The 26166-nt window shown below is 40.8% G+C and overlaps 1 protein-coding gene across 1 annotated transcript in view; it reads right to left on the bottom strand.

The window, feature by feature from the left end:
* The window catches only part of Clbn (Nuclear export mediator factor NEMF homolog Clbn), a 908728-nt gene that overhangs the window by 669128 nt on the left and 213434 nt on the right, over nt 1-26166 (bottom strand). Inside the window, exon 7 of the mRNA XM_071695085.1 lies at nt 11911-12052. Within this exon, the coding sequence (XP_071551186.1) occupies nt 11911-12052 (142 nt within the window). The remainder of the gene's footprint in view (nt 1-11910; nt 12053-26166) is intronic.

Raw genomic sequence — 26166 nt, 5'->3', positions numbered from 1 at the left:
ATCTGCCACCAGTGCTCTGTCATCAGCAAGCAACACTTGACTCACTTCCAAACCCTCTCACTCTTACAGGCTGCATACTTATGCCCTTCTTCATGTCCCTTGTATTTACGTCCGTCACCACCCCAGCCATAAAAAATGAAACAGCCATGGTGAAATCACACACCCCTACTCCAAACCAACTCTCACTTGATACCACTCACCCTTTTCTTTACATACACACAAACCATATATTCGTCATTCACAGCTTCTAATAGCTTCCCTCTCACACAATATATTCATAAGACCTTCCACAAGCCATCTCTACAAATCCAAAAATGCCGCATGCAAATCCTTCTGTTTGTCTAAGTATTTCTAAAATGTATTCTTTAAAGTCAACACTAAATCCATACATCCTCTACCACTCTTTACATGCCTTCATCCTCTCAAAGACTAAGTATAATAAAAAAAAATATAATAAAAAGATGTTTTGGAAGGAAATACATAAAATGCATAAGACACGAGAACAAATGGGAACATCAGTGAAGGGGGACAATGTGGAGGTAATAACAAGTAGTGGTGATGTGAGAAGATGGAGTGAGTATTTTGAAGGTTTGTTGAATGTGTTAGATGATAAGAGTGGCAGATATAGGGTGTTTTGGTCACATTGGTGTGCGAAGTGAGAGGGTCAGGAAGAATGGTTGGGTGAACAGAGAAGAGGTAGTGAAAGCATTGTGGAAGATGAAAGCCAGCAATGGTGAGGGTTCGGATGGTACTGCAGTGGAATTTATTAGAAGAGGGGGTGACTGTGTTGTTGACTGGTTGGTAAGGATATTCAATGTATGAATGGTTCATGAAGTGCCTGAGGATTGGCAGAATGCATGCATAGTTCCACTGTACAAAGGCAAAGGGGATAAAGGTAAGTGTTGAAATTACATAGGTATAAGTTTGTTGAGTGTTCCTAAGAAATTATAAGGGAGGGTACTGAATGAGAGTAAACAGAGAAGAGGTAGTAAAAGCTTTGCAGAAGATGAAAGCCAGCAAAGCAGTGGGTTTGGATGGTATTGCAGTGGAATTTATTATAAAAGGGGGTGACTGTATTGCTGACTGGTTGGTAAGGTTATTTAATGCATGTATGACTCATGGTGAGGTGCTTGAGGATTGGCGGAATGCTTGCATAGTGCCATTGTACAAAGGCAAAGGGGATAAGAGTGAGTGCTCAAATTACAGAGGTATAAGTTTGTTGAGTATTCCTGGGAAATTATATAGGAGGGTATTGATTGAGAGTGTGAAGGCATGTACAGAGCATCAGATTGGAGAAGAGCAGTGTGGTTTCAGAAGTGGTAGAGGATGTGTGGATCAGGTGTTTGCTTTGAAGAATGTATGTGAGAAAATACTTAGAAAAGCAAATGGATTTGTTTGTAGCATTTATGGATCTGGAGAAGGCATATGATAGAGTTGATAGAGATGCTCTGTGGAAGGTACTAAGAATATATGGTGTGGGGGGCAAGTTGTTAGAAGCAATGAAAAGTTTTTATTAAGGATGTAAGGCATGAGTATGAGTAGGAAAAGAGGAAAGTGATTGGTTCTCAGTGAATGTTGGTTTGTGGCAGGGGTGCGTGATGTCTCCATGGTTGTTTAATTTGTTTATGGATGGGGTTGTTAGGGAGGTGAATGCAAGAGTTTTGGAAAGAGGGGCAAGTATGCAGTCTGTTGTGGATGAGAGAGCTTGGGAAGTGAGTCAGTTGTTGTTCACTGATGATACAGCGCTGGTGGCTGATTCGGGTGAGAAACTGCAGAAGCTGGTGACTGAGTTTGGTAAAGCGTGTGAAAGAAGAAAGCTGAGAGTAAATGTGAATAAGAGCAAGGTTATTAGGTACTGTAGGGTTGAGGGACAAGTCAAGTGGGAGGTAAGTCTGAATGGAGAAAAATTGGAGGAAGTGAAGTGTTTCAGATATCTGGGAGTGGATTTGGCAGCAGATGGAACCATGGAAGTGGAAGTGAATCGTTGGGTGGGGGAGGGGGCAAAAGTTCTGGGAGCGTTGAAAAATGTGTGGAAGTCGAGAACATTATCTTGAAAAGCAAAAATGGGTATGTTTGAAGGAATAGTGGTTCCAACAATGTTATATGGTTGCGAGGCATGGACTATAGATAAAGCTGTGCGGAGGAGGGTGGATGTGCTGGAAATGAGATGTCTGAGGACAACATGTGGTGTGAGGTGGTTTGATCGGGTAAGTAATAACAGGGTAAGAGAGATGTGTGGTAATAAAAAGAGTGTGGTTGAGAGAGCAGAAGAGGGTATTTTGAAATGGTTTGGTCACATGGAGAGAATGAGTGAGGAAAGATTGACAAATATGTGTCAGAGGTAGAGGGAACGAGGAGAAGTGGGAGACCAAATTGGAGGTGGAGAGATGGAGTGAAAAAGATTTTGAGTGATCGTGGCCTGAACATGCAGGAGGGTGAAAGGCATGCAAGGAATAGAGTGAATTGGAACAATGTGGTATACCGGGGTCGATGTGCTGTCAATGGATTGAACCAGGGCATGTGAAGCATCTGCGGTAAACCATGGAAAGTTTTGTGGGGCCTGGATGTGGAAAGGGAGCTGTGGTTTCAGTGCATTATACATGACAGCTAGAGACTGAGTGTGAACGAATGTGGCCTTTATTGTCTTTCCCTAGTGCTACCTCGCGCACTTGTGGGGGAAGGGGGTTGTCATTTCATGTGTGGCTGGGTGGCGACGGAAATGAATAAGGGCAGACAGTATGAATTATGTGCATGTGTATATATGTATATGTCTGTGTGTGTGTATATATATGTATACGTTGAGATGTATAGGTATCTATATGAGCGTGTGTGGACGTGTATGTATGTACATGTGTATGTGGGTGGGTTGGGCCATTCTTTCGTCTGTTTCCTTGCGCTACCTCACTAACATGGGAGACAGCGACAAAGTATCTTAAAATAAAATGAATATAAAATTTATACAAAACAACCAATAAAAGAAGTCAACCAAGAAGGCCTAGAGTGGTGAAGTGAGCAACATAGAGAGGAAGTTGTGAATACCTCCTCAATGTATCATTACTATTACAGTACTGATTCTTTCAAAATTGTGCTAAACAAATATAATAAAGAATGTAATGTATAAAAACTGAGTGTAAAATTATAGAAAGGAAGAGATTTGCACAATAACAAGTGATCAAAGATGCTAGCTGTGAGGGTATTTAATAATGGAGCATGAGCTAACAGGATGTAGGGAATAGGAATGAGCATGTGGAGTTACTTAATCCTCTGCTGACCTTCCGTCTGCTACCACACCATCTCATCTTTCCTTTTCAAACTCATTCATAGCACTACCTGTTTATTCTTTATGCAAATAATCATAAATTTTGTTAAAAATAAATGTGCTGGAATTCACGTCATTGACAAATACTATACACATTATTTTATGAAGTAGTAAGATGCTTCCAAAAAGAAGTTTAAATGTTATTTCCTTTGCAATACATTTGTAATAAAACAAATAACAATTCATACAACACAATGATATAAAAATTTCACAACATAAGAATTTGGATGAGGGTGGGATGTCTAAATGTGTGTGGATGTAACAAAGATGACAAAAGAGGAGAGGTAAGTAGTACATTTTAGAAAAACCTGGATATTCTGGCTCTGAATGAAACAAACCACAGAGCTAAAGGGGAAGAATGGCTTGGAAATGTCTTAGGAGTAAAGTCAGGGGTTGGTGAGAGGATAAGCACTAGGGAAGGAGTAGCACTACTCCCGAAGCAGGAGTTGTGAGAGTGTGTGAACGAATGTAAGGTAGTGAATCCTAGATTGCTATACGCAAAACAGAAAGTGAATGTTAAGAAATGGGTGATTATTAGTGCTTATGCTCCTACCCGTGAAAGAAAGATCAAGAGAGGTGAGCGTTTTGGGAGCAGATTAGAGAGTATATCAGCAGTTTTGATGAAAGAGACCAGGGATTAATGATGGTTGATTTGAATGTGAAGGTGATTAAAGTGGCAGTTGAGGGTATAATGAGGGGAATGGGGTATTCAGCATTATAAATGGAAATGGTGAACAGCTTGTGCAGTAGTGTGCTGGAAAAAACTGGCAATTAGGAATACCTGGTTTGAAAAGAGGGATACACACAAGTATGTAAGAAATGCTTAATTTGAAAAGAGGGACATATACAAGTATATGTATGTGAGTAAGAGAGATGGTCAATTGGCATTATTGGATTACATATCAATTGAGAGGGATTTGAAAAAAAACCTTAAGATGATAATGTGCTTAGAGGGGCAGCTTGTGGGTTGTCTGATCACTATCTTGCACAGGAAAGAGTGAACATTTGCAGAGGTTTTTGGAAAAGAGCAAACAATAGCGGTGAAGGGAAAGTGGTGAGAATAAAAGAGCTTAGAAAAGGGATTTGAGAAAAGAAATACCAGAAGAGACTGGGTGTAGAATGATAAAAGATGAGAGTAAAAGAAGCAAGAGGAGTGGGTGAGGAGAGTGAGTATTTGCATTTAGGGATGCTGTGCTGGTTTGTCCGAGAGATGCATGTTGCATGCAAAAGGTGGGAGTTGGGCAGATTAGAGAGGGTAGTGGGTGATGAAGTGATGAAATATAATTGCTAGTGAAAGAAAAAAAGGAGACATTTAGGCAGTACTTACAAGGAAGGATTTGTGAGAAGAAATACCAGGAGACACTGGGTGTAGAATGGCAAAAGGTGAAAGTAAATGAAACAAGAGGAATGGGAATACTTGCCTTTAGGGATGCAGTGCTGGCATGTATGAGAGATGTATGTGGCATGCAAAAGGTGAGAGGTGGGCAGATTAGAGAGGGTAGCAAGTGCTGAAGTGATGGAAAACAGTTGCTAATGAACAGTTGCTAATGGAGAGACGTTTGGGTGGTACTTACAGGGAAAGGGTACAAATGATGAGGGATGTTAAATAAAAAAAAAAAAAGTGGCAAAAGGTCAAGAGAAGGAGCAGGGGTTGAAAAAGAGGGCAAATGAAAGTTGGGGTCAGGGAATACCAGAAAACTTTAGGGAGAGTAAAATGTTAAGAGGTTAAAAATGTTCAAAAAACAAGAGAATAAACAGGTACATTGATGAATGGGGTAAAAGGGTAAGTGGTAACAGGTTGTGATGAAAGAGATAGAATAAATATTCTGAAGGATTGTTGAATGTGTCTGATGATACAGTGGCAGATGCAGGACGTTTGGGACAGGGTGATGTGTGAAAGTAAGAGTCGTGGAGAATGGAGTGGTGAAGAGAGGAGAGGTGGCGAAAGCCTTGCATAAAATGAAATGTGACAAGAAGGCTGAAGTGGAAGGTACTGCAGTTGAATTTATTAAGAATGATGAGACTGTGTTGCTGATTGGTTTATTACGATTTGCAATGTATATATGGATGTTGGTGAGATGCCTGTGGACTGGTGGAAAGCATGTATACAGCCACCATATAAAGACAAGGGGGATAAAGGTGAGTGTTCAAACTACAGAGGTATAAGTCTGTTGACTCTACCTCTTAAGTCATATGGAAGGGTGGTAAGGGTGGTGATTGGAAGGGTGAAGGCATGTGCAGAGCATCACATGGGAGAAGCGGTGTGATTTCAGAAGTGGTAGAGGATGTGTGGATTATGTGTTTGCTTCAAAGAATGTGTATGAGAAATACTTAGAAAAACAGATGGATTTGATTTTGGCATTTGTGGATCGGACAGTGCAAATGACAGGGTTGATAGAGATTTCTGTAAGAAGGTATTCATAATATACATAGTGTGGGAGTAAAGCCACTGGAATCAGTGAGGTTTTCATCAAGGGTGTAAGGAATGTGTACAAGTAGGAAAAGAGGAGAATGAATTGTTCCATGAGAAGGTTGGTCTGTGGCAGGGGTATGTGATGTCACCATGGTTGTCCAATTTGTTTATGGTGAGGGAGGTAAATGCAAGTCTTGTATAGAGAGGTGAATATGCAGTGTGTAGGGGATGAGAGGGCCTGGAAAATGGGTAAGCTGCTGTTTATTGATGATGCAGTAATGATAGCACATTCAAGAAACTCCATAGGGTGATATTTGAGTTTGTATGAGTGTGTGATAGGAGGAAGCTGAAGGTAAATGTGAATAAAAGCAAGAGCCGAGGGTCAGGTTAGTTGGGGTGTGAGTATGAATGGAGACTGGGAGTGGATATGGCATTGAATGGAGCCATGGAAGCAGAAGTGAGGGTGAGGGGGCAAGGGTTCTGGAAGCACTGAAGAATGTATAGAAAGAGAGACTGTTAACTGGGGGGGCAAATGTGGGTATGTTTGAAGGTACAGTAGTCCCAGCAATATCATACCGATGGAAAACATGGTTTATAGATAAGGCTGTGTGAAGGAGGATGGATGTGTTGGAAATGAAATGTTTATAGACAGTATGTAGTGTGAGGTGGTTTGACTGAGTAAATAATAAAAGGGTAAGATACAAGTGTGATAATAAAAAGAATGCAGTTAAGAAAGCTGAAGAAGCTAGGCTGAAATGGTTTAGAGAAGGAGATAATGAGTAAGGAAAGGTTGACAAAGAGTCAGAAGTGGAAGGAACAAGGAGAAAGAGGGGGATACCAAACAGAAGATGAAAGGATGGTATGAAAAGGATTCTGAGTGATTGGGGCCTGAGCATGAAGGAGAATGAGAGGTGTGCATGGGATAAAGTGAATTAGAATGTTGGTGTAAGGGGTCAATGTGCTGTATATAGACTTAAACAGGGAATATGAAGTGGCCAGGGTAAACCATGGAAAGGTCTGTGTGGTCTGATTGTGGATAGAAAGTTGCAGTTTTGGGGCACTGCTCATGACAGCTAGAGAATGGATGTGAGGGAATATGATCTTTCTTTGTCAATACCTGGCAATACCTCACTAATGTGGGAAATGACAATGAAGTATGAAAAAAAATTGAGTTGTACTGTATTGCCACCCCAAACATGAAGGACAGATGGACCAGCATTGGAGATTACTCCCTCATCACCTGCCTCCCTCTGCTACCACCATATCAACTTTATCTTTCAAGCACACTTAAGTATGCTCTTGTACAAACAGGATATTTTTTGAACACTGAATGTGGTTTGGGCATGTGGAAAGAATGCATGACTGGGAGTTTACAAGGAGAATGTATGATAGTACAATTAAAGGGGTTGGTGTGAGTGGAGGACCACCTGTGACATGGGCAAATAGGGTGGAGAAATACTAGAGGGAGAGAAATAGTGGAAGAATACATGGAATGGTGTATGCAAAGGAGGCATGTAAGGATAGGGATAAGTGGAGACTCTTTGCCATGACCACCCCTTGATGGGGGTTCCCAGAGGGAACAGGCATCAGAGATATAGATAAGTAGATAGACTAAATGTACAATTAATGAGGAGATATTTATACACTAACAACCAATAAAAGAACCAAACTGTGAAGGCCCAGAGTGATGGAGCAAGCGAAAAAGAGGGGAGCTAGTGGATACTTTCTTCTCGCCCATCTCCCCCTGTATCATTACTAATACAGTAGTGCTTCTTTCACAATTGTGTAGAACAAAAATAATACAGGATGTACAGTAAAAACACTGAACATAGAATTAAAAAAAAAAAGAAAAAGCCAGCCAAGAGGGCCTGTAGTGATGAAGCATGAGCTAACAAGAGGAATGAAAATACAGTGTAATTTCCTCCTCTGCCACCACACCACCTCATCTTTCACTTTCAAATTAATTCATAGCCCTGGCTGTCTACTTTTTCATACATGCTCGCCATTTCCTATGTAAGTGAGGTAGGATCAAGAACAGATGAGTGAGCCTTAAGAGGGAAAATTCCTCACATGGCTTCTTGCTCGTTCCTTCTTTGGAAATTAACATAGGAAGGAAGAATTTCCAGCCAACCACTCCCACCCCTTTTATTCGCCTTCTATGACATGCAAAGAATACATGGGCAGTATTCTTTCTCCTCTATCCCCATATGCAACAAATTCTTAATCTTTTACCTATAAATGTGTTACATTTCACATCATTCATGATGCAGTAGAGATGCTTCCAAAAAGAAGGTTAATAAATGTGTAAGGATGTAACCACGATGAGGAGAGAGGAAAGGTAAGTAGTATGTTTGATGAAAGAAACCTGAATGTTCTGGCCGTGAGTGAAATAAAGCTCAAAAAAAAAGGGGAAGAAGGGTTTTCAAATGTCTTAAATCATAAATTTTGTCAGCTATATATATGGTGGATTCTTCAGCAACAAGAAAATGACAAAACTGAATATTGCAGATATCTTAATGGACACTGACACTTGTTAGCAAATGATAATTCTAACAAGGAAAACTCTTGACAATCACCAACTTTTACTGTGTGCAGTTTTTGAAACTGTAATTTTTCTTCTCATGTTTACATCAGTTTATTTTTTCATGAACCCTAGATAAGCAAATCACCACCAATGGTCAACCAAATAAAGGGAAACTTGCATAAAGTTTAACAAAGACAAAGTGTATTGATACCTTCAAGACAGTTATCATTTTATCCCTGGGTGGGGAAAAAAGAATTCTGAATCTGTATTCCTGGCAGAAATGGGGGACTGGAAACCCCTCCTTCTTGTATTTCAAATTTTAAAGGAAAGAACAGAAAAAGGAGCCAAGCAAGGAGTGTTCATCCTCCTCAACGGTTCTGGGTGGGTTGTGTAAATGTGTGTGAATGTAACTGAGATGAGAAGAGAGGAGAGATATGTATGTAGTATGCTCGAGGAATGAAACCTGGATTTCTGACCTTGAGTGAAAAAAGCTCAAGGACATAGGGGAAGAATGGATTGGAATGTTATGAGTAAAGTTAGAGGTCGGCGAGAAGAGCTAAGGAAGGGGTAGCACTACTACTGAAGCAAGAAAGTGTAAGGAAATAAATCCTAGGTTGATGTAAGTTAAGTTCAAAGTGGATGGTAAGATATGATTGGTTACTAGCACTTATGTACCTGGCTATGAGAAAAGAGATCATGCAAGGCAAGTGCTTTTGAAGCAGCTGCGTGAATGTGTCAGCTGTTTTACTGTAAGAGACTGAGCATTAGTGATGGGTGCTTTAAACGTGAAGATGAGTAAAGTAGCAGTTGAAGATATAATTGGGGTGCATGGGGTATTCAGTATTATGAATGGAAATTGTTAACAGCTGGTGGAGTTGTGTGCTGAAAACAGACTAGTGACTGCGAATACCTGGTTTAAAATGTGGCACGTACACAGGTATACATATGTGAATAGGAGAGATAATCAGCAGCTATCAATGGATTACAAATTAATTGACAGGCTGTAAAAGGGAGACTTTTGGATGTAAATGTGCTGAGAGGGGCAGCTATGTCTGATTACTGTCTTGTGGAGGTGAGGGTAAAGATTTGTAGAGGTTTTCGGAAAAAAGAAAACAATAGCAGCGAGAGGAGGGTGTTAAGAGTAAATGAGCTTGGAAAAGAGACTTGTGAGAAGAAATACCAGGAGAAAATGAGTGTAGAATGGCAAAACGTATGACAAAATGAAGCTTGGGGAGTGGGTGAGGAATGGGAGGTACTTAGGTTGGTATGTGCAAGAGATGCATGAGGCATACCAATGATGGGAGGTAAGCAGATCAGAAAGTGTAGATTGGCAGTATGAAGAAATAAAGTTGATAGTAAAAGAGAAAGGATAGGCACGGGAGGTACTTACAAAGAAGGAGTACATATAAGCGGGGATGTATGAATAAAAGTGGCAGGAGGCCAAGAGGAAGGTGCAAGGATTGAAAAAGATGGGAAATGAGAGGTGGGGGGAGCGAGTATTAGTAAAATTTATGGAGAATAAGATGTTTAGGAAGAAAGTTAATAATGTGTGAAAAACAAGACAAAATAAGGTACATCAGTGAAGGAGGCAAAAGGGGAAGTGATAATAGGTAATGATGAAGAGAGGATGGGACTGAACTGAGCATGTGAATGTGCTTGATGACAGGGGGTGAGAAACTGCTTAGGAAGAAAGTTAATAATGTGCGAAAAACAATACAAAATAAGGTACATCATTGAAGGAGGCAAAAGGGGAAGTGATAATAGGTAGTGATGAAGAGAGGATGGGACTGAACTGAGCATGTAAATGTGCTTGATGACAGGGGTGCAGATGTAGGGTGTTTGGGTTGGGGCTTAATGCAAAGGGAGAGAATTATGAAGAGTGGTTTGGTAAAGAGAAAAGAGGAGGTGAAAGCCATATGTATGACAAGATGCAGCAAGGTGGCTGGAGTGGATGATACTGAAGTTGAATTTATTAAGAAAGGGGGTGGCTGTTGTTAAATGGCTGGTAAGGAGTTTCAATATATGTATGGTTTATGGTGAGGTGCCTAAGAATTGGCAGGATGAGTACAGTGCCACTGTATAAAGGCAAGGGGATAAAAATGAGTGTTCAAAGTACAGAAGTATAAGTTTGTTGAGCATATCTGGTAAATTGTATGGAAGGGAACTGATTAAGAAACTGAAGGTATGTACAGAGAAACAGGTTAGGGAGGAACAATGTGATTTCAGAAAAGGTAGTGGAAGTGTGGATCAGATGTCTGATTTAAATATGTAAGAGAAATACTTGGAGGAACAGATGGATCTGTATGTGGCATTCATGAATCTGGAGAAAGCATTTGACAAGGTTAATAGAGATGCCCTGTGAAAGGTCTTAAGAGTATACTGTGTGGAAGGAAAGCTGACAGAAGCAGTGAGAAGTTTTTATCAAGGGTGTAAAGCATATGTTTGAGTACGAGGAGAGGAGAGTGAATGGTTCCAGGTAAAGGTTGTTCTGCAGCAGGGGTGTGTGCTGTCACCTTGTTTGTTCAATTTGTTTATGGATGGGGTGGTGCAGGAGGTAAATGCAAGTCTTGGAGAGTGGGATGAGTATGCAGACTGTGGAGGATGAGAGGGCATGAGAAGTGAGTCAGTTGTTTGCTGATGATACAGCACTAGCAGCAGATTCAAGTGAGAAACTGCAGACATTGATGACTGAGTTTGGAAGACTGAGTGAAAGAAGGAAGCTGACAGTAAACATGAATAAAAGCAGTTATTAAGTTTAGTAGAGTTATGGAAGAGGTTAGTTGGAGATCGAGTTTGAATGGAGAAAAATTGGAGGAAGTGAAATGTTTTAGATACAAGGGAGTGGACATGGCAGTAAATGGAATCATGGGAGTGAAAGTGAGTCATATGATGGGTGAGGGGGTGAAAGTTCTGGGAAGGCTGAAAAATGTATGGACAGAGAGAATGTTATCTGGGAGGGCAAAAATGGGTATGTTTGAAGGTATACCATTCCTAAAATATTATATGGATGTGAGGTATGAACTACAAATAAGGATATGTGGAAGGTGGATGTATTGGAAATGAAACTTTTGAGGACAATATGTGATGTGAGGTGTTTGATGAGCAAATAATGAAAGGAAATAATGAAGACCATGGTTGAGAAAGCTATAGAGGGTGTGTTGAAATGGTCTGGAAATATGGGGAGACTGAGTAAAGAAAGGCTGACAAGAGAATATACGTCAGATGTGAAGGGAACATGGAAAAGAGGGAGACCAAACTGGAGGTTGAAGGATGGAATGAAAAAGATTTCAATTGATAGGGCATGAACATGGAAGTGGGTGTAAGGAATGCACAGGATACAGTAAATTGGAATGATCTGATATACTGGTGTTGATGTGCTGTCAATGGACTGAACTAAAGCATGTGAAGCATTTGGAGTAAGCCATAGAAAGGTTTGAGGGGCCTGGTTGTAGATAGGGACCTGTGCCTTTGGTGAACTTCACATGACAGATACAGAATAGTTGTAAAAAAGATGCAACTGTTCTTCATTTGTTCCTAATGCTACCTCACTAAAGAGGGAAGCAACAATAAAGTATATAAAGAAATTTATCATTTATGCAAGAAAGGCAACAATTCAACCATTTAGGAATATACGAATATGATCGTAAAACTTACCTTGGTTGAAGGTTGGAAGCCTCTCAAAAGGAGAATGTGCATATTGTGAAAAAAGAAATGGCATAAAATCCTGGTATATGGGCACTTCCTCAGTGCTACCATCTGCCTTCTTTCGCTCTTCAATTTTCTTTATTATATATCCCTGAAATTAAAGATTTCATTACATTCCAAAAAAATAAAAATCAGTGTAGCAACTATATGCAAAAGAAGTAAATGCTCAGAAGGATCAGAGCTTTTTCTCTTCACTCTCTTTTAATGAATCATGTAGAGATGCCTGTATACCAGCTTATATAAGCTTAGTCATAACTTGCATCTAACAAGAAAATTAAATCAATGAAAAGCTGATGGACCCATGTCACAATACAAAGGGACTGGGCATGTGTGGTTTGCCACATTAATGTACCTGGTTATTGCACCATTTCATAACCAGGATTGTCCATAGATAAGGTCTTAGAGATGGGTAGGAAGAAGTTCATCACATGCACTGAAAAAAAGGGTAATGGCAAAATATGCAATGCAACTTTAAAAGCTGTTTTTTTCATGGGATGCATGTCAGTCAACAAAAACAAAATACTATGAATGAGGGTAGAACTGTCCGACTCATTCACAGATGTGTTTTTGAGAAATTCTACACTATATATACTAATTAACTAAGCATCCTACAACTCAATGCCAATAGCATTATAAACAAACACAAAAAAGCTCAACCACCACTGACTACACAACACCCATATTGTCCTAATCTAAGAAACCAGACTTACATCAAGATCACCCCCCCCCCCCCACACACACACACACACACACACACACCTTTCTACAACTATACAACCTTATGACAAATCAAAAAACAAAGAGAAGAAAGACTCAATCACTTGTCCACCAAGCCATGCCATTCTCCACAAACCATACTATTCTCTAACATCACTTGGAGTTAAAAACAACCCACAGACAATTACAACACCCTTGAAATACAATCCATAGAAATGAAATTTCACAGTACCTTCCCCACTAAAAGCCTATTTTGATACACTCCCCGACCAAAACACCTAACACTTATTTTTGCAATGATTTCAATCCCCCTTGGCTCAACACTCACAACCAAGATTCTTAAGGTCAGCTAAATACAAATAAACTGCATCCAATCAACACTCTCAACCTACACAACCAAGAACCATACTCCCAACAAACCAACTTCAGCAGCCAACCTTGCCAGACATTACATCTGGCTCACCAGCATTGCACACATGGGCCTGATAACACTACCTGGTCCAACCAACCTGCACAGTCACCATAAAGAATTTCACTAACTACAGGAAAGCAAACTGGACAGTACTGACATAAACCAATAAACAAAGGAGGGTCCACTTTACTGCTGAAACAATAAAGACTAGCTTGCAAATGTCATGAATAATAAAACATTTAAAAGAATGATTTAAAAAATCATAGTGGAAAATCATATTTCAAAAAGATGCATATGTGAATGACAGCATGGATTTATTCTTGGTAAACTACCAGTTCATCAAAATATGTGAAACAATGATAAATAGGAAAATAAAGGACACTTTTTTCTAATTTGAAAAAAGCAATTGATTAGTAAACAATATAGCATTACATAAGAAAGTTGCAAGAAGTTGAAGAAAAAATTAATTGCACTGCAGTTGAATTTAAGAATGGGTTGATTGTTTATTCATTAGGTGGTAGGGATTTTCAAAGTTTGGATCACAGTGAGGTACCTCAGGACTAATGAAATACATGTATAGTACCACTGTATAAAGGCAAGGGGGATAAAGGTCAAGGGTTGAAACTACAAAGGTATAAGTTTGCTGCTGAGTACAACTAGTAAGTTGTATGGAAGGGTATTGATTGAGAGGGTGAAAGCATGTCCAGAGCATCATTATGGGTTGGGGCAGTGTGGTTTCAGAGGTGGTAAAGGATGTGTGGATCAGGTGTTTGCTTTAAGGAATGTCAGTAAGAAATACAAATGAGAAACAAATGGATTTATGTGGCATTTATGGATCTGCAAAAAGCGTATGATAAGGTTAACAGAGATGCTTTGTGGAAGGTCTTAAGAATATACAATATGGGAGGAAAGCTGCTGGAAGAAGTGAGAAGTTTTTCAAGGGCATATGGCATGTGTAAGAGTAGGAAGAAAGGGAGTGAATGGTTCCAAGTGAAGGCTGGTCTGTGGCAAGGGTGTGTAATATCACCACGGTTGTTCAATTTCTTTATGGATGGGGTGGTGAGGGAGGTAAATGCAAGAGTCTTGCAAAGAGGGGCGAGTATGCAATCTGTTGGGAATAAGCGGGCCTGGGAAGTGAGTCTGTTGTTTGCTGATGATACAGCACTGGTGGCAGATTCAAGTGAGAAACAGTAGAAGTTGGTGACCAAGTTTGGAAGTGTGTGTGAAACAAGAAACTTGAGATTAAATTTGATGAAAAGCAAAGCTAATAAGTTTAGCAGGGTTGAGAGACAGGTCAGCTGGGAAGTGAGTTTGAATGGAAAAAAAAATTGGAGGAAGTGATGTGTTAGAAATACCTTGGAGTGGGCATGGCAGTAAATGGAACCATGGAAGAGTACATGATTCATAAGGTAGGGGAAGTGGCAAAGGTTCTGGGAGCACTGAATGCAAGGAAATAAAGAACATTATCTGGGAGGGCAAAAATAGCTATGTTTTAAGGAACAGTAATCATAGCAATATCATATGTATGAAAGGCATGGGCTACAGATAAAACTATGTAAAGGGTGGGGGGATGTGTAGGAAATTAAATGTTTAAGGACAATATGTGGTGTGAGATGAACTGAAAGTAATGAAAGGGTAAGAGAGATAAATAGGAATAAAAAGAGTGTGGTTCAAAGAGCAAAATAGAGTGTAATGAGTTGGAATGGACATAAAGAAAAAATGGATGAGGAGAGGGTGACAAAGAGGATATATGTGTCAGAAGTGGAAGGAACAAGGAGAATGGGGTGACCAAATTGGAGATGGAAGGATGGAACGAAAAAGATTTTGAGTGATCAGGGCCTGAACATGCAGGAGGGTGAAAGGCCTGTATGGGATAGAGTGAATTAGAACAATGTCCTGTCAAATGGCTGAACCAGAGCACATGAAGCATTTGAAGTAATCCAAAGAAAGGTCCTTGAGGCATGGTTGTGAACAGGGAACTGTGGTTTCGGTGCATTACACATGAAAGTTAGAGAATAAGTGTGAACGAATGTTCCCTTTCTTCATCTCTATCTGCAAATACTTTGCTGAGGGATCCACAAATCAAGTATGACTATATATATATATATATATATATATATATATATATATATATATATATATTTTTTTTTTTTCAAACTATTTGCCATTTCCCGCATTAGCGAGGTAGCGTTAAGAACAGAGGACTGGGCCTTTGAGGGAATACCCTCACCTGGCCCAATTCTCTGTTCCTTCTTTTGGAAAATTAACAAAAAAACGAGAGGGGAGGATTTCCAGCCCCCCGCTCCCTCCCCTTTTAGTCGCCTTCTACGACACGCAGGGAATACGTGGGAAGTACTATATATATATATATATTCAGGCATTATTGGGATTCACCAGCAAGAGGTTGCACCAAAAGTAATCTTTGGCAAGGCTGTATCATCATGATTACAGTCTATCAAAGACATTTCTATGAAAAAGGAGTCTACATTTCCCTGCTACTAATAGTAGTGCAGCCTTGGCTTGCGAGAGCCATTAGAAAAGTTCTTTACACCAGCTCTGTTTCACAAAAATTGGTACTTAGGCAATTATAAATGAATAATATACATACATCAATTTTGATGTTCCGAGTTTTCAAAATCCAAAGGCTCGCCATTTCCTGAATTGTATGGCTGGAGTAAAATCCTTAATCTTTAAGCCCCCCAGAATTAATTTTCCAAACTAAAGCAAATAATAAGGGCATCTAAAATATGTTCTGGCAATTCAGAACAATGCCAGTTTAAACTAGACATGAGATGATAGCGGCAAAACAAATTTCAAATTCAGTGAAAGAAGACTGGATAGTACAAATAATACCTTAGTACTACACTATCCATTAAATTCATCTTTGAATAAAGAAAAAATCCAGCTTAAAACTTAGCAGATCAGAAAAAGGCACATCCACCCTAACCTAAGACTTTGTAGCTGCTTCAAAACTAGTAGATATATGAGCTGACTGTACAATTATGAGTGTAGGCTAAAATCTTAAAGCTCAGCACTTTTTTTTTCTGTAAACTTACTGTGCAAGTGACAACATATGAAAAAATTTTAAAATATTGTGTAATATCTAAAACAGTGATAATGCAGTGACATTGAATAGATTTTAGCAAATGTATTTTGTATACCATAACCATAAAAAATAAACCCTAAAACAACTATCAAGGTGAATAACATACTTATACATTAAATTCTAAAGCTAAACTACTTTTAAGCCAATATACTCAACACTGAAATCTGTAGCACTGAGCAAACATATCACAGCAATGGATTCTCAAAAACACGAGATATTACATGAGAGAAAATTGCTTAATTCTCATAAGCTAAATACCTTATAAACTTGATTAGACAATTGCTACTTCTACAAAGAAACTGATTAGAGTTGTTTACAGATAAATATAAATATCAAGAATTATACATTGTACATCCCGTCTCAAGGAATTTCTTACTTATTTCCTTGCTTTCATAAAATTGGTTAAAAAATGAACAGCATTTAGTTTTTAAAATCTTTTCATGCTACTAATAAACTTTGTTCAAACTATTTCAAGAACTGACAAGCAGTACCTTAAATTCAATATTTACTTACAACACAGAGTTGCATCTTTCAGGTTGCATTTGTAATATTGCCCTTTAAGTTGTCAGCTCTGATTTAGTTGCAAAATATATATATATATATATATATATATATATATATATATATATATATATATATATATATATATATATATATATATTTTTTTTTTTTTTTTTTATACTTTGTCGCTGTCTCCCGCGTTTGCGAGGTAGCGCAAGGAAACAGACGAAAGAAATGGCCCAACCCCCCCCATACACATGTATATACATACGTCCACACACGCAAATATACATACCTACACAGCTTTCCATGGTTTACCCCAGACGCTTCACATGCCTTGATTCAATCCACTGACAGCACGTCAACCCCGGTATACCACATCGCTCCAATTCACTCTATTCCTTGCCCTCCTTTCACCCTCCTGCATGTTCAGGCCCCGATCACACAAAATCTTTTTCACTCCATCTTTCCACCTCCAATTTGGTCTCCCTCTTCTCCTCGTTCCCTCCACCTCCGACACATATATCCTCTTGGTCAATCTTTCCTCACTCATTCTCTCCATGTGCCCAAACCACTTCGAAACACCCTCTTCTGCTCTCTCAACCACGCTCTTTTTATTTCCACACATCTCTCTTACCCTTACGTTACTCACTCGATCAAACCACCTCACACCACACATTGTCCTCAAACATCTCATTTCCAGCACATCCATCCTCCTGCGCACAACTCTATCCATAGCCCACGCCTCGCAACCATACAACATTGTTGGAACCACTATTCCTTCAAACATACCCATTTTTGCTTTCCGAGATAATGTTCTCGACTTCCACACATTCTTCAAGGCCCCCAGAATTTTTGCCCCCTCCCCCACCCTATGATCCACTTCTGCTTCCATGGTTCCATCCGCTGCCAGATCCACTCCCAGATATCTAAAACACTTCACTTCCTCCAGTTTTTCTCCATTCAAACTCACCTCCCAATTGACTTGACCCTCAACCCTACTGTACCTAATAACCTTGCTCTTATTCACATTTACTCTTAACTTTCTTCTTCCACACACTTTACCAAACTCAGTCACCAGCTTCTGCAGTTTCTCACATGAATCAGCCACCAGCGCTGTATCATCAGCGAACAACAACTGACTCACTTCCCAAGCTCTCTCATCCCCAACAGACTTCATACTTGCCCCTCTTTCCAAAACTCTTGCATTTACCTCCCTAACAACCCCATCCATAAACAAATTAAACAACCATGGAGACATCACACACCCCTGCCGCAAACCTACATTCACTGAGAACCAATCACTTTCCTCTCTTCCTACACGTACACATGCCTTACATCCTCGATAAAAACTTTTCACTGCTTCTAACAACTTTCCTCCCACACCATATATTCTTAATACCTTCCACAGAGCATCTCTATCAACTCTATCATATGCCTTCTCCAGATCCATAAATGCTACATACAAATCCATTTGCTTTTCTAAGTATTTCTCACATACATTCTTCAAAGCAAACACCTGATCCACACATCCTCTACCACTTCTGAAACCACACTGCTCTTCTCCAATCTGATGCTCTGTACATGCCTTCACCCTCTCAATCAATACCCTCCCATATAATTTACCAGGAATACTCAACAAACTTATACCTCTGTAATTTGAGCACTCACTCTTATCCCCTTTGCCTTTGTACAATGGCACTATACACGCATTCCGCCAATCCTCAGGCACCTCACCATGAGTCATACATACATTAAATAACCTTACCAACCAGTCAACAATACAGTCACCCCCTTTTTTAATAAATTCCACTGCAATACCATCCAAACCTGCTGCCTTGCCGGCTTTCATCTTCCGCAAAGCTTTCACTACCTCTTCTCTGTTTACCAAATCATTTTCCCTAACCCTCTCACTTTGCACACCACCTCGACCAAAACACCCTATATCTGCCACTCTATCATCAAACACATTCAACAAACCTTCAAAATACTCACTCCATCTCCCTCTCACATCACCACTACTTGTTATCACCTCCCCATTTGCGCCCTTCACTTAAGTTCCCATTTGCTCCCTTGTCTTACGCACTTTATTTACCTCCTTCCAGAACATCTTTTTATTCTCCCTAAAATTTAATGATACTCTCTCACCCCAACTCTCATTTGCCCTTTTTTTCACCTCTTGCACCTTTCTCTTGACCTCCTGTCTCTTTCTTTTATACATCTCCCACTCAATTGCATTTTTTCCCCGCAAAAATCGTCCAAATGCCTCTCTCTTCTCTTTCACTAATAATCTTACTTCTTCATCCCACCACTCACTACCCTTTCTAATCAACCCACCTCCCACTCTTCCCATGCCACAAGCATCTTTTGCGCAATCCATCACTGATTCCCTAAATACATCCCATTCCTCCCCCACTCCCCTTACTTCCATTGTTCTCACCTTTTTCCATTCTGTACTCAGTCTCTCCTGGTACTTCCTCACACAAGTCTCCTTCCCAAGCTCACTTACTCTCACCACCCTCTTCACCCCAACATTCACTCTTCTTTTCTGAAAACCCATACAAATCTTCACCTTAGCCTCCACAAGATAATGATCAGACATCCCTCCAGTTGCACCTCTCAGCATATTAACATCCAAAAGTCTCTCTTTCGCGCGCCTGTCAATTAACACGTAATCCAATAACGCTCTCTGGCCATCTCTCCTACTTACATACGTATACTTATGTATATCTCGCTTTTTAAACCAGGTATTCCCAATCACCAGTCCTTTTTCAGCACATAAATCTACAAGCTCTTCACCATTTCCATTTACAACACTGAACACCCCATGTATACCAATTATTCCCTCAACTGCCACATTACTCACCTTTGCATTCAAATCACCCATCACTATAGCCCGGTCTTGTGCATCAAAACCACTAACACACTCATTCAGCTGCTCCCAAAACACTTGCCTCTCATGATCTTTCTTCTCATGCCCAGGTGCATATGCACCAATAATCACCCATCTCTCTCCATCAACTTTCAGTTTTACCCATATTAATCGAGAATTTACTTTCTTACATTCTATCACATACTCCCACAACTCCTGTTTCAGGAGTACTGCTACTACTTCCCTTGCTCTTGTCCTCTCACTAACCCCTGACTTTACTCCCAAGACATTCCCAAACCACTCTTCCCTTTACCCTTGAGCTTCGTTTCACTAAGAGCCAAAACATCCAGGTTCCTTTCCTCAAACATACTACCTATCCCTCCTTTTTTCACATCTTGGTTACATCCACACACATTTAGACACCCCAGTCTGAGCCTTCGAGGAGGATGAGCACTCCCCGCGTGACTCCTTCTTCTGTTTCCCAATTTAGAAAGTTAAAAAATACAAGGAGGGGAGGATTTCTGGCCCCCCGCTCCCGTCCCCTCCAGTCGCCACCTACTGGAAAATGATTTGGTAAACAGAAAAGAGGTAGTAAAAGCTTTGCGGAAGATGAAAGCCGGCAAGGCAGCAGGTTTGGATGGTATTGCAGTGGAATTTATCAAAAAAGGGGGTGACTATTATTGACTGGTTGGTAAGGTTATTTAATGTATGTATGACTCATGGTGAGGTGCCTGAGGATTGGCAGAATGCGTGTATAGTGCCATTGTACAAAGGCAAAGGGGATAAGAGTGAGTGCTCAAATTACAGAGGTATAAGTTTGTTGAGTATTCCTGGTAAATCATATGGGAGGGTATTGATTGAGAGGGTGAAGGCATGTACAGAGCATCAGATTGGGGAAGAGCAGTGTGGTTTCAGAAGTGGTAGAGGATGTGTGGATCAGGTGTTTGCTTTGAAGAATGTATGTGAGAAATACTTAGAAAAGCAAATGGATTTGTATGTAGCATTTATGGATCTGGAGAAGGCATATGATAGAGTTGATAGAGATGCTCTGTGGAAGGTATTAAGAATATATGGTGTGGGAGGCAAGTTGTTAGAAGCAGTGAAAAGTTTTTATCAAGGATGTAAGGCATGTGTACATGTAAGAAGAGAGGAAAGTGATTGGTTCTCAGTAAATGTAGGTTTGCGGCAGGGGTGTGTGATGTCTCCATGGTTGTTTAATTTGTTTATGGATGGGGTTGTTAGGGAGGTGAATGCAAGAGTTTTGGAAAGAGGGGCAAGTATAAAATCTGTTGGGGATGAGAGAGCTTGGGAAGTGAGTCAGTTGCTGTTCGCTGATGATACAGCGCTGGTGGCTGATTCATGTGAGAAACTGCAGAAGCTGGTGACTGAGTTTGGTAAAGTGTGTGAAAGAAGAAAGTTAAGAGTAAATGTGAATAAGAGCAAGGTAATTAGGTACAGTAGGGTTGAGGGTGAAGGCAATTGGGAGGTAAGTTTGAATGGAGAAAAACTGGAGGAAGTAAAGTGTTTTAGATATCTGGGAGTGGATCTGGCAGTGGATGGAACCATTGAAGCGGAAGTGGATCATAGGGTGGGGGAGGGGGCGAAAATCCTGGGAGCCTTGAAGAATGTGTGGAAGTCGAGAACATTATCTCGGAAAGCAAAAATGGGTATGTTTGAAGGAATAGTGGTTCCAACAATGTTGTATGGTTGCGAGGCGTGGGCTATGGATAGAGTTGTGCGCAGGAGGATGGATGTGCTGGAAATGAGATGTCTGAGGACAATGTGTGGTGTGAGGTGGTTTGATCGAGTAAGTAACGTAAGGGTAAGAGAGAGGTGTGGAAATAAAAAGAGCGTGGTTGAGAGAGCAGAAGAGGGTGTTTTGAAATGGTTTGGGCACATGGAGAGAATGAGTGAGGAAAGATTGACCAAGAGGATATATGTGTCGGAGGTGGAGGGAACGAGGAGAAGTGGGAGACCAAATTGGAGGTGGAGAGATGGAGTGAAAAAGATTTTGTGTGATCAGGGCCTGAACATGCAGGAGGGTGAAAGGAGGGCAAGGAATAGAGTGAATTGGATCGATGTGGTATACCGGGGTTGACGTGCTGTCAGTGGATTGAATCAGGGCATGTGAAGCGTCTGGGGTAAACCATGGAAAGCTGTGTATGTATGTATATTTGCGTGTGTGGACGTATGTATATACATGTGTATGGGGGTGCGTTGGGCCATTTCTTTCGTCTGTTTCCTTGCGCTACCTCGCAAACGCGGGAGACAGCGACAAAGCAAAATAAAATATATATATATATATATATATATATATATAACACACAAACCTCCAACAGCCAAAATCGAACCCGGGACCCCTGTGCAAGAGGCAGGCATGCTAACCGCTAGGCTATGGGACTGTATAATAGGAAATAACTATTCGAAATACTAATTACTCGAATACCCTTAGTCTCACAATGGTGAGCAACGGGGTCTATACTGGTTATTTCCCAACAGACGCACATAGCCAGCTGATAGCGTTTTACCGAACCTAACTGTACAACGCGAAGGTATATGAATATGAATAAAGTGCATATGAACGCGCACCTTCATAGAACATACAAACCTCCAACAGCCAAAATCGAACCCGGGACCCCTGTGCAAGAGGCAGGCATGCTAACCGCTAGGCTATGGGACTGTATAATAGGACACAACTACTTGAAATACTAAGTACTCGAATACCCTTCGTCTCACAATGGTGAGCAACGGGGTCTATGCTGGTTATTTCCCAACAGGCGCACATAGCCAGCTGATAGCGTTTTACCGAACCTAACTGGACAACGTGGAGGTATATGAATACGGATAAAGTGCATATGAACGCGCACCTTCATAGAACATACAAACCTCCAACAGCCAGGATCAAACCCGGGACCCCTATGCAAGAAGCAGGCATGCTAACCACTAGGCTATGGGACTGTATAATAGGTAACAACTATTCGAAATACTAAGTACTCGAATACCCTTCGTCTCACAATGGTGAGCAACGGGGTCTATACCGGTTATTTCCCAACAGACGCACATAGCCAGCTGATAGTGTTTTACCGAACCTAACTGTACAACGCGGAGGTATATGAATACGAATAAAGTGCATATGAACGCGCACCTTCATAGAACATACAAACCTCCAACAGCCAGGATCGAACCTGGGACCCCTGTGCAAGGGCAGGCATGCTAACCGCTAGGCTATGGGACTGTATAATAGGAAACAACTATTCGAAATACTAAGTACTCGAATACCCTTCGTCTCACAATGGTGAGCAACGGGGTCAATACCGGTTATTTCCAAACAGACGCACATAGCCAGCTGAAAGCGTTTTACCGAACATAACTGTACAACGCGGAGGTATATGAATACGAATAAAGTGCATATGAACGCGCACCTTCATAGAACATACAGACCTCCAACAGCCAGGATCGAACCCAGGACCCCTGTGCAAGAGGCAGGCATGGTGAGAGCAAGTGAGCTTGGGAAGAAGACTTGTGTGAGGAAGTACCAGGAGAGACTTAACACAGAATGGAAAAAGGTGAGAACGAAGGAGGTAAGTGGAGTGGGGGAGGAATGGGATGCATTTAGGAAAGCAGTGATGGCTTGCACAAAATACGCTTGTGGCATGAGAAGCGTGGGAGGTGGGTTGATTAGAAAGGGTAGCGAGTGGTGGGATGAAGAAGTAAGATTATTAGTGAAAGAGAAGAGAGAGGCATTTGGATGATTTTTGCAGGGAAATAATGCAAATGAGTGGGAGATGTATAAAAGAAAGAGCCAGGAGGTCAAGAGAAAGGTGCAAGAGGTGAAAAAGAGGGCAAATGAGAGTTGGGGTAAGAGAGTATCATTAAATTTTAGGGAGAATAAAAAGATGTTTAGGAAGGAGGTAAATAAAGTGTGAGGGACAAGGGAACAAATGGGAACTACAGTGAAGGGGGCTAATCGGGAGGTGATAACAAGTAGTGGTGATGTGAGTAGGAGATGGAGTGAGGATTTTGAAGGTTTGTTGAATGTGTTTGATGACAGAGTGGCAGATATAGGGTGTTTTGGTCAAGGTGGTGTGCAAAGTGAGAGGGTTAGGGAAAATAATTTGGTAAACAGAGAAGAGGTAGTAAAAGCTTTTCGGAAGATGAAAGCAAGGCAGCAGGATTGGATGGTATTGCAGTGGAACTTATTAAAAAAGGGGGTGACTGTATTGTTGACTGGTTGGTAAGGTTATTTAATGTATGTATGATTCATGGTGAGGTGCCTGAGGATTGGCGGAATGCTTGCATAATGCCATTGTACAAAGGCAAAGGGGATAAGAGTGAGTGCTCAAATAAGAGAGGTATAAGTTTGTTGAGTATTCCTGGTAAATTATATGGGAGGGTATTGATTGAGAGGGTGAAGGCATGTACAGAGCATCAGATTGGGGAAGAGCAGTGTGGTTTCAGAAGTGGTAGAGGATGTGTGGATCAGGTGTTTGCTTTGAAGAATGTATGTGAGAAATACTTAGATATGCAAATGGATTTGTATGTAGCATTTATGGATCTGAAGAAGGCATATGAGAGAGTTAATAGAGATGCTCTGTGGAAGGAATTAAGAATATATGGTGTGGGAGACAAGTTGTTAGAAGCAGTGAAAAGTTTTTATCGAGGATGTAAGGCATGTGTACGTGTAGGAAGAGAGGAAAGTGATTGGTTCTCAGTGAATGTAGGTTTGTGGCAGGGGTGTGTGATGTCTCCATGGTTGTTTAATTTGTTTATGGATGGGGTTGTTAGGGAGGTGAATGCAAGAGTTTTGGAAAGAGGGGCAAGTATGCAGTCTGTTGTGGATGAGAGAGCTTGGGAAGTGAGTCAGTTGTTGTTCGCTGATGATACAGCGCTGGTGGCTGATTCATGTGAGAAACTGCAGAAGCTGGTGACTGAGTTTGGTAAAGTGTGTGAAAGAAGAAAGTTAAGAGTAAATGTGAATAAGAGCACGGTTATTAGGTACAGTAGGGTTGAGGGTCAAGTCAATTGGGAGGTAAGTTTGAATGGAGAAAAACTGGAGGAACTAAAGTGTTTTAGATATCTGGGAGTGGATCTGACAGCGGATGGAACAATGGAAGCAGAAGTGAATCATAGGGTGGGGGAGAGGGCAAAAATTCTGGGAACCTTGAAGAATGTTTGGAAGTCGAGAACATTATCTCGGAAAGCAAAAATGGGTATGTTTGAAGGAATAGTGGTTCCAACAACGTTGTATGGCTGCGAGGTGTGGGCTATGGATAGAGTTGTGTGCAGGAGGGTGGATGTGCTGGAAATGAGATGTTTGAGGACAATATGTGGTGTGAGGTGGTTTGATCGAGTAAGTAATGTAAGGGTAAGAGAGATGTGTGGAAATAAAAAGAGTGTGGTTGAGAGAGCAGAAGAGGGTGTTTTGAAATGGTTTGGTCACATGGAGAGAATGAGTGAGGAAAGATTGACCAAGAGGATATATGTGTCAGAGGTGGAGGGAATGAGGAGAAGTGGGAGACCAAATTGGAGGTGGAAAGATGGAGTGAAAAGGATTTTGAGTGATCGGGGCCTGAACATGCAGGAGGGTGAAAGGTGTGCAAGGAATAGAGTGAATTGGAATGATGTGGTATACCGGGGTCGATGTGCTGTCAATGTATTGAACCAGGGCATGTGAAGCGTCTGGGGTAAACCATGGAAAGTTCTGTGGGGCCTGGATGTGGAAAAGGAGCTTTGGTTTCGGTGCATTATTACATGCCATCTAGAGACTGAGTGTGAACGAATGGGGCCTTTGTTGTCTTTTCCTAGCGCTACCTCGCACAGATGAGGGGGGAGGGGGTTGTTATTCCATGTGTGGCGATATGTAAATGGGAATAAATAAAGGCAGACAGTATGAATTATGTACATGTGTATAAATGTGTATGTCTGTGTGTGTATGTATATGTGTACATTGACATGTATAGGTATGTATATTTGCGTGTGTGGACATGTATGTATATACATGTGTATGTGGGTGGGTTGGCCATTCTTTCATCTGTTTCCTTGCGCTGCCTCACTAACGTGGGAGACAGCGACAACGCAAAATGATAATAAAAATATATATATATATTTTATTTCTATTTTGCCTTGTTGCTGTCTCCCACGTTAGCGAGGTAGCGCAAGGAAACAGACGAAAGAATGGCCCAACCCACCCATATACAAATGTATATACATACACGTCCACACACGCACATATACATACCTATACATCTCAACGTATACATATATATACACACACAGACATATACATATATACACATACACATAATTCATACTGGCTGTCTTTATTCATTCCCATCGCCAACCCGCCACACATGAAATAACAACCCCCTCCCCCCTTATGTGTGCGAGGTAGCGCTAGGAAAAGACAATATAGGCCACATTTGTTCACACTCAGTCTCTAGCTATCATGTAATAATGCACCGAAACCACAGATCCCTTTCCACATCCAGGCCCCACAGAACTTTCCATGGTTTACCCCAGATGCTTCACATGCACTGATTCAATCCATTGACAGCATGTCGACCCCGGTATACCACATCGTTCCAATTTACTCTATTC

This window comes from Panulirus ornatus, chromosome 1 (genome assembly GCF_036320965.1).
Source record: "Panulirus ornatus isolate Po-2019 chromosome 1, ASM3632096v1, whole genome shotgun sequence".
Lineage (NCBI taxonomy): Eukaryota > Metazoa > Arthropoda > Malacostraca > Decapoda > Palinuridae > Panulirus > Panulirus ornatus.
This window is presented reverse-complemented; position numbering and strand designations above follow the sequence as displayed.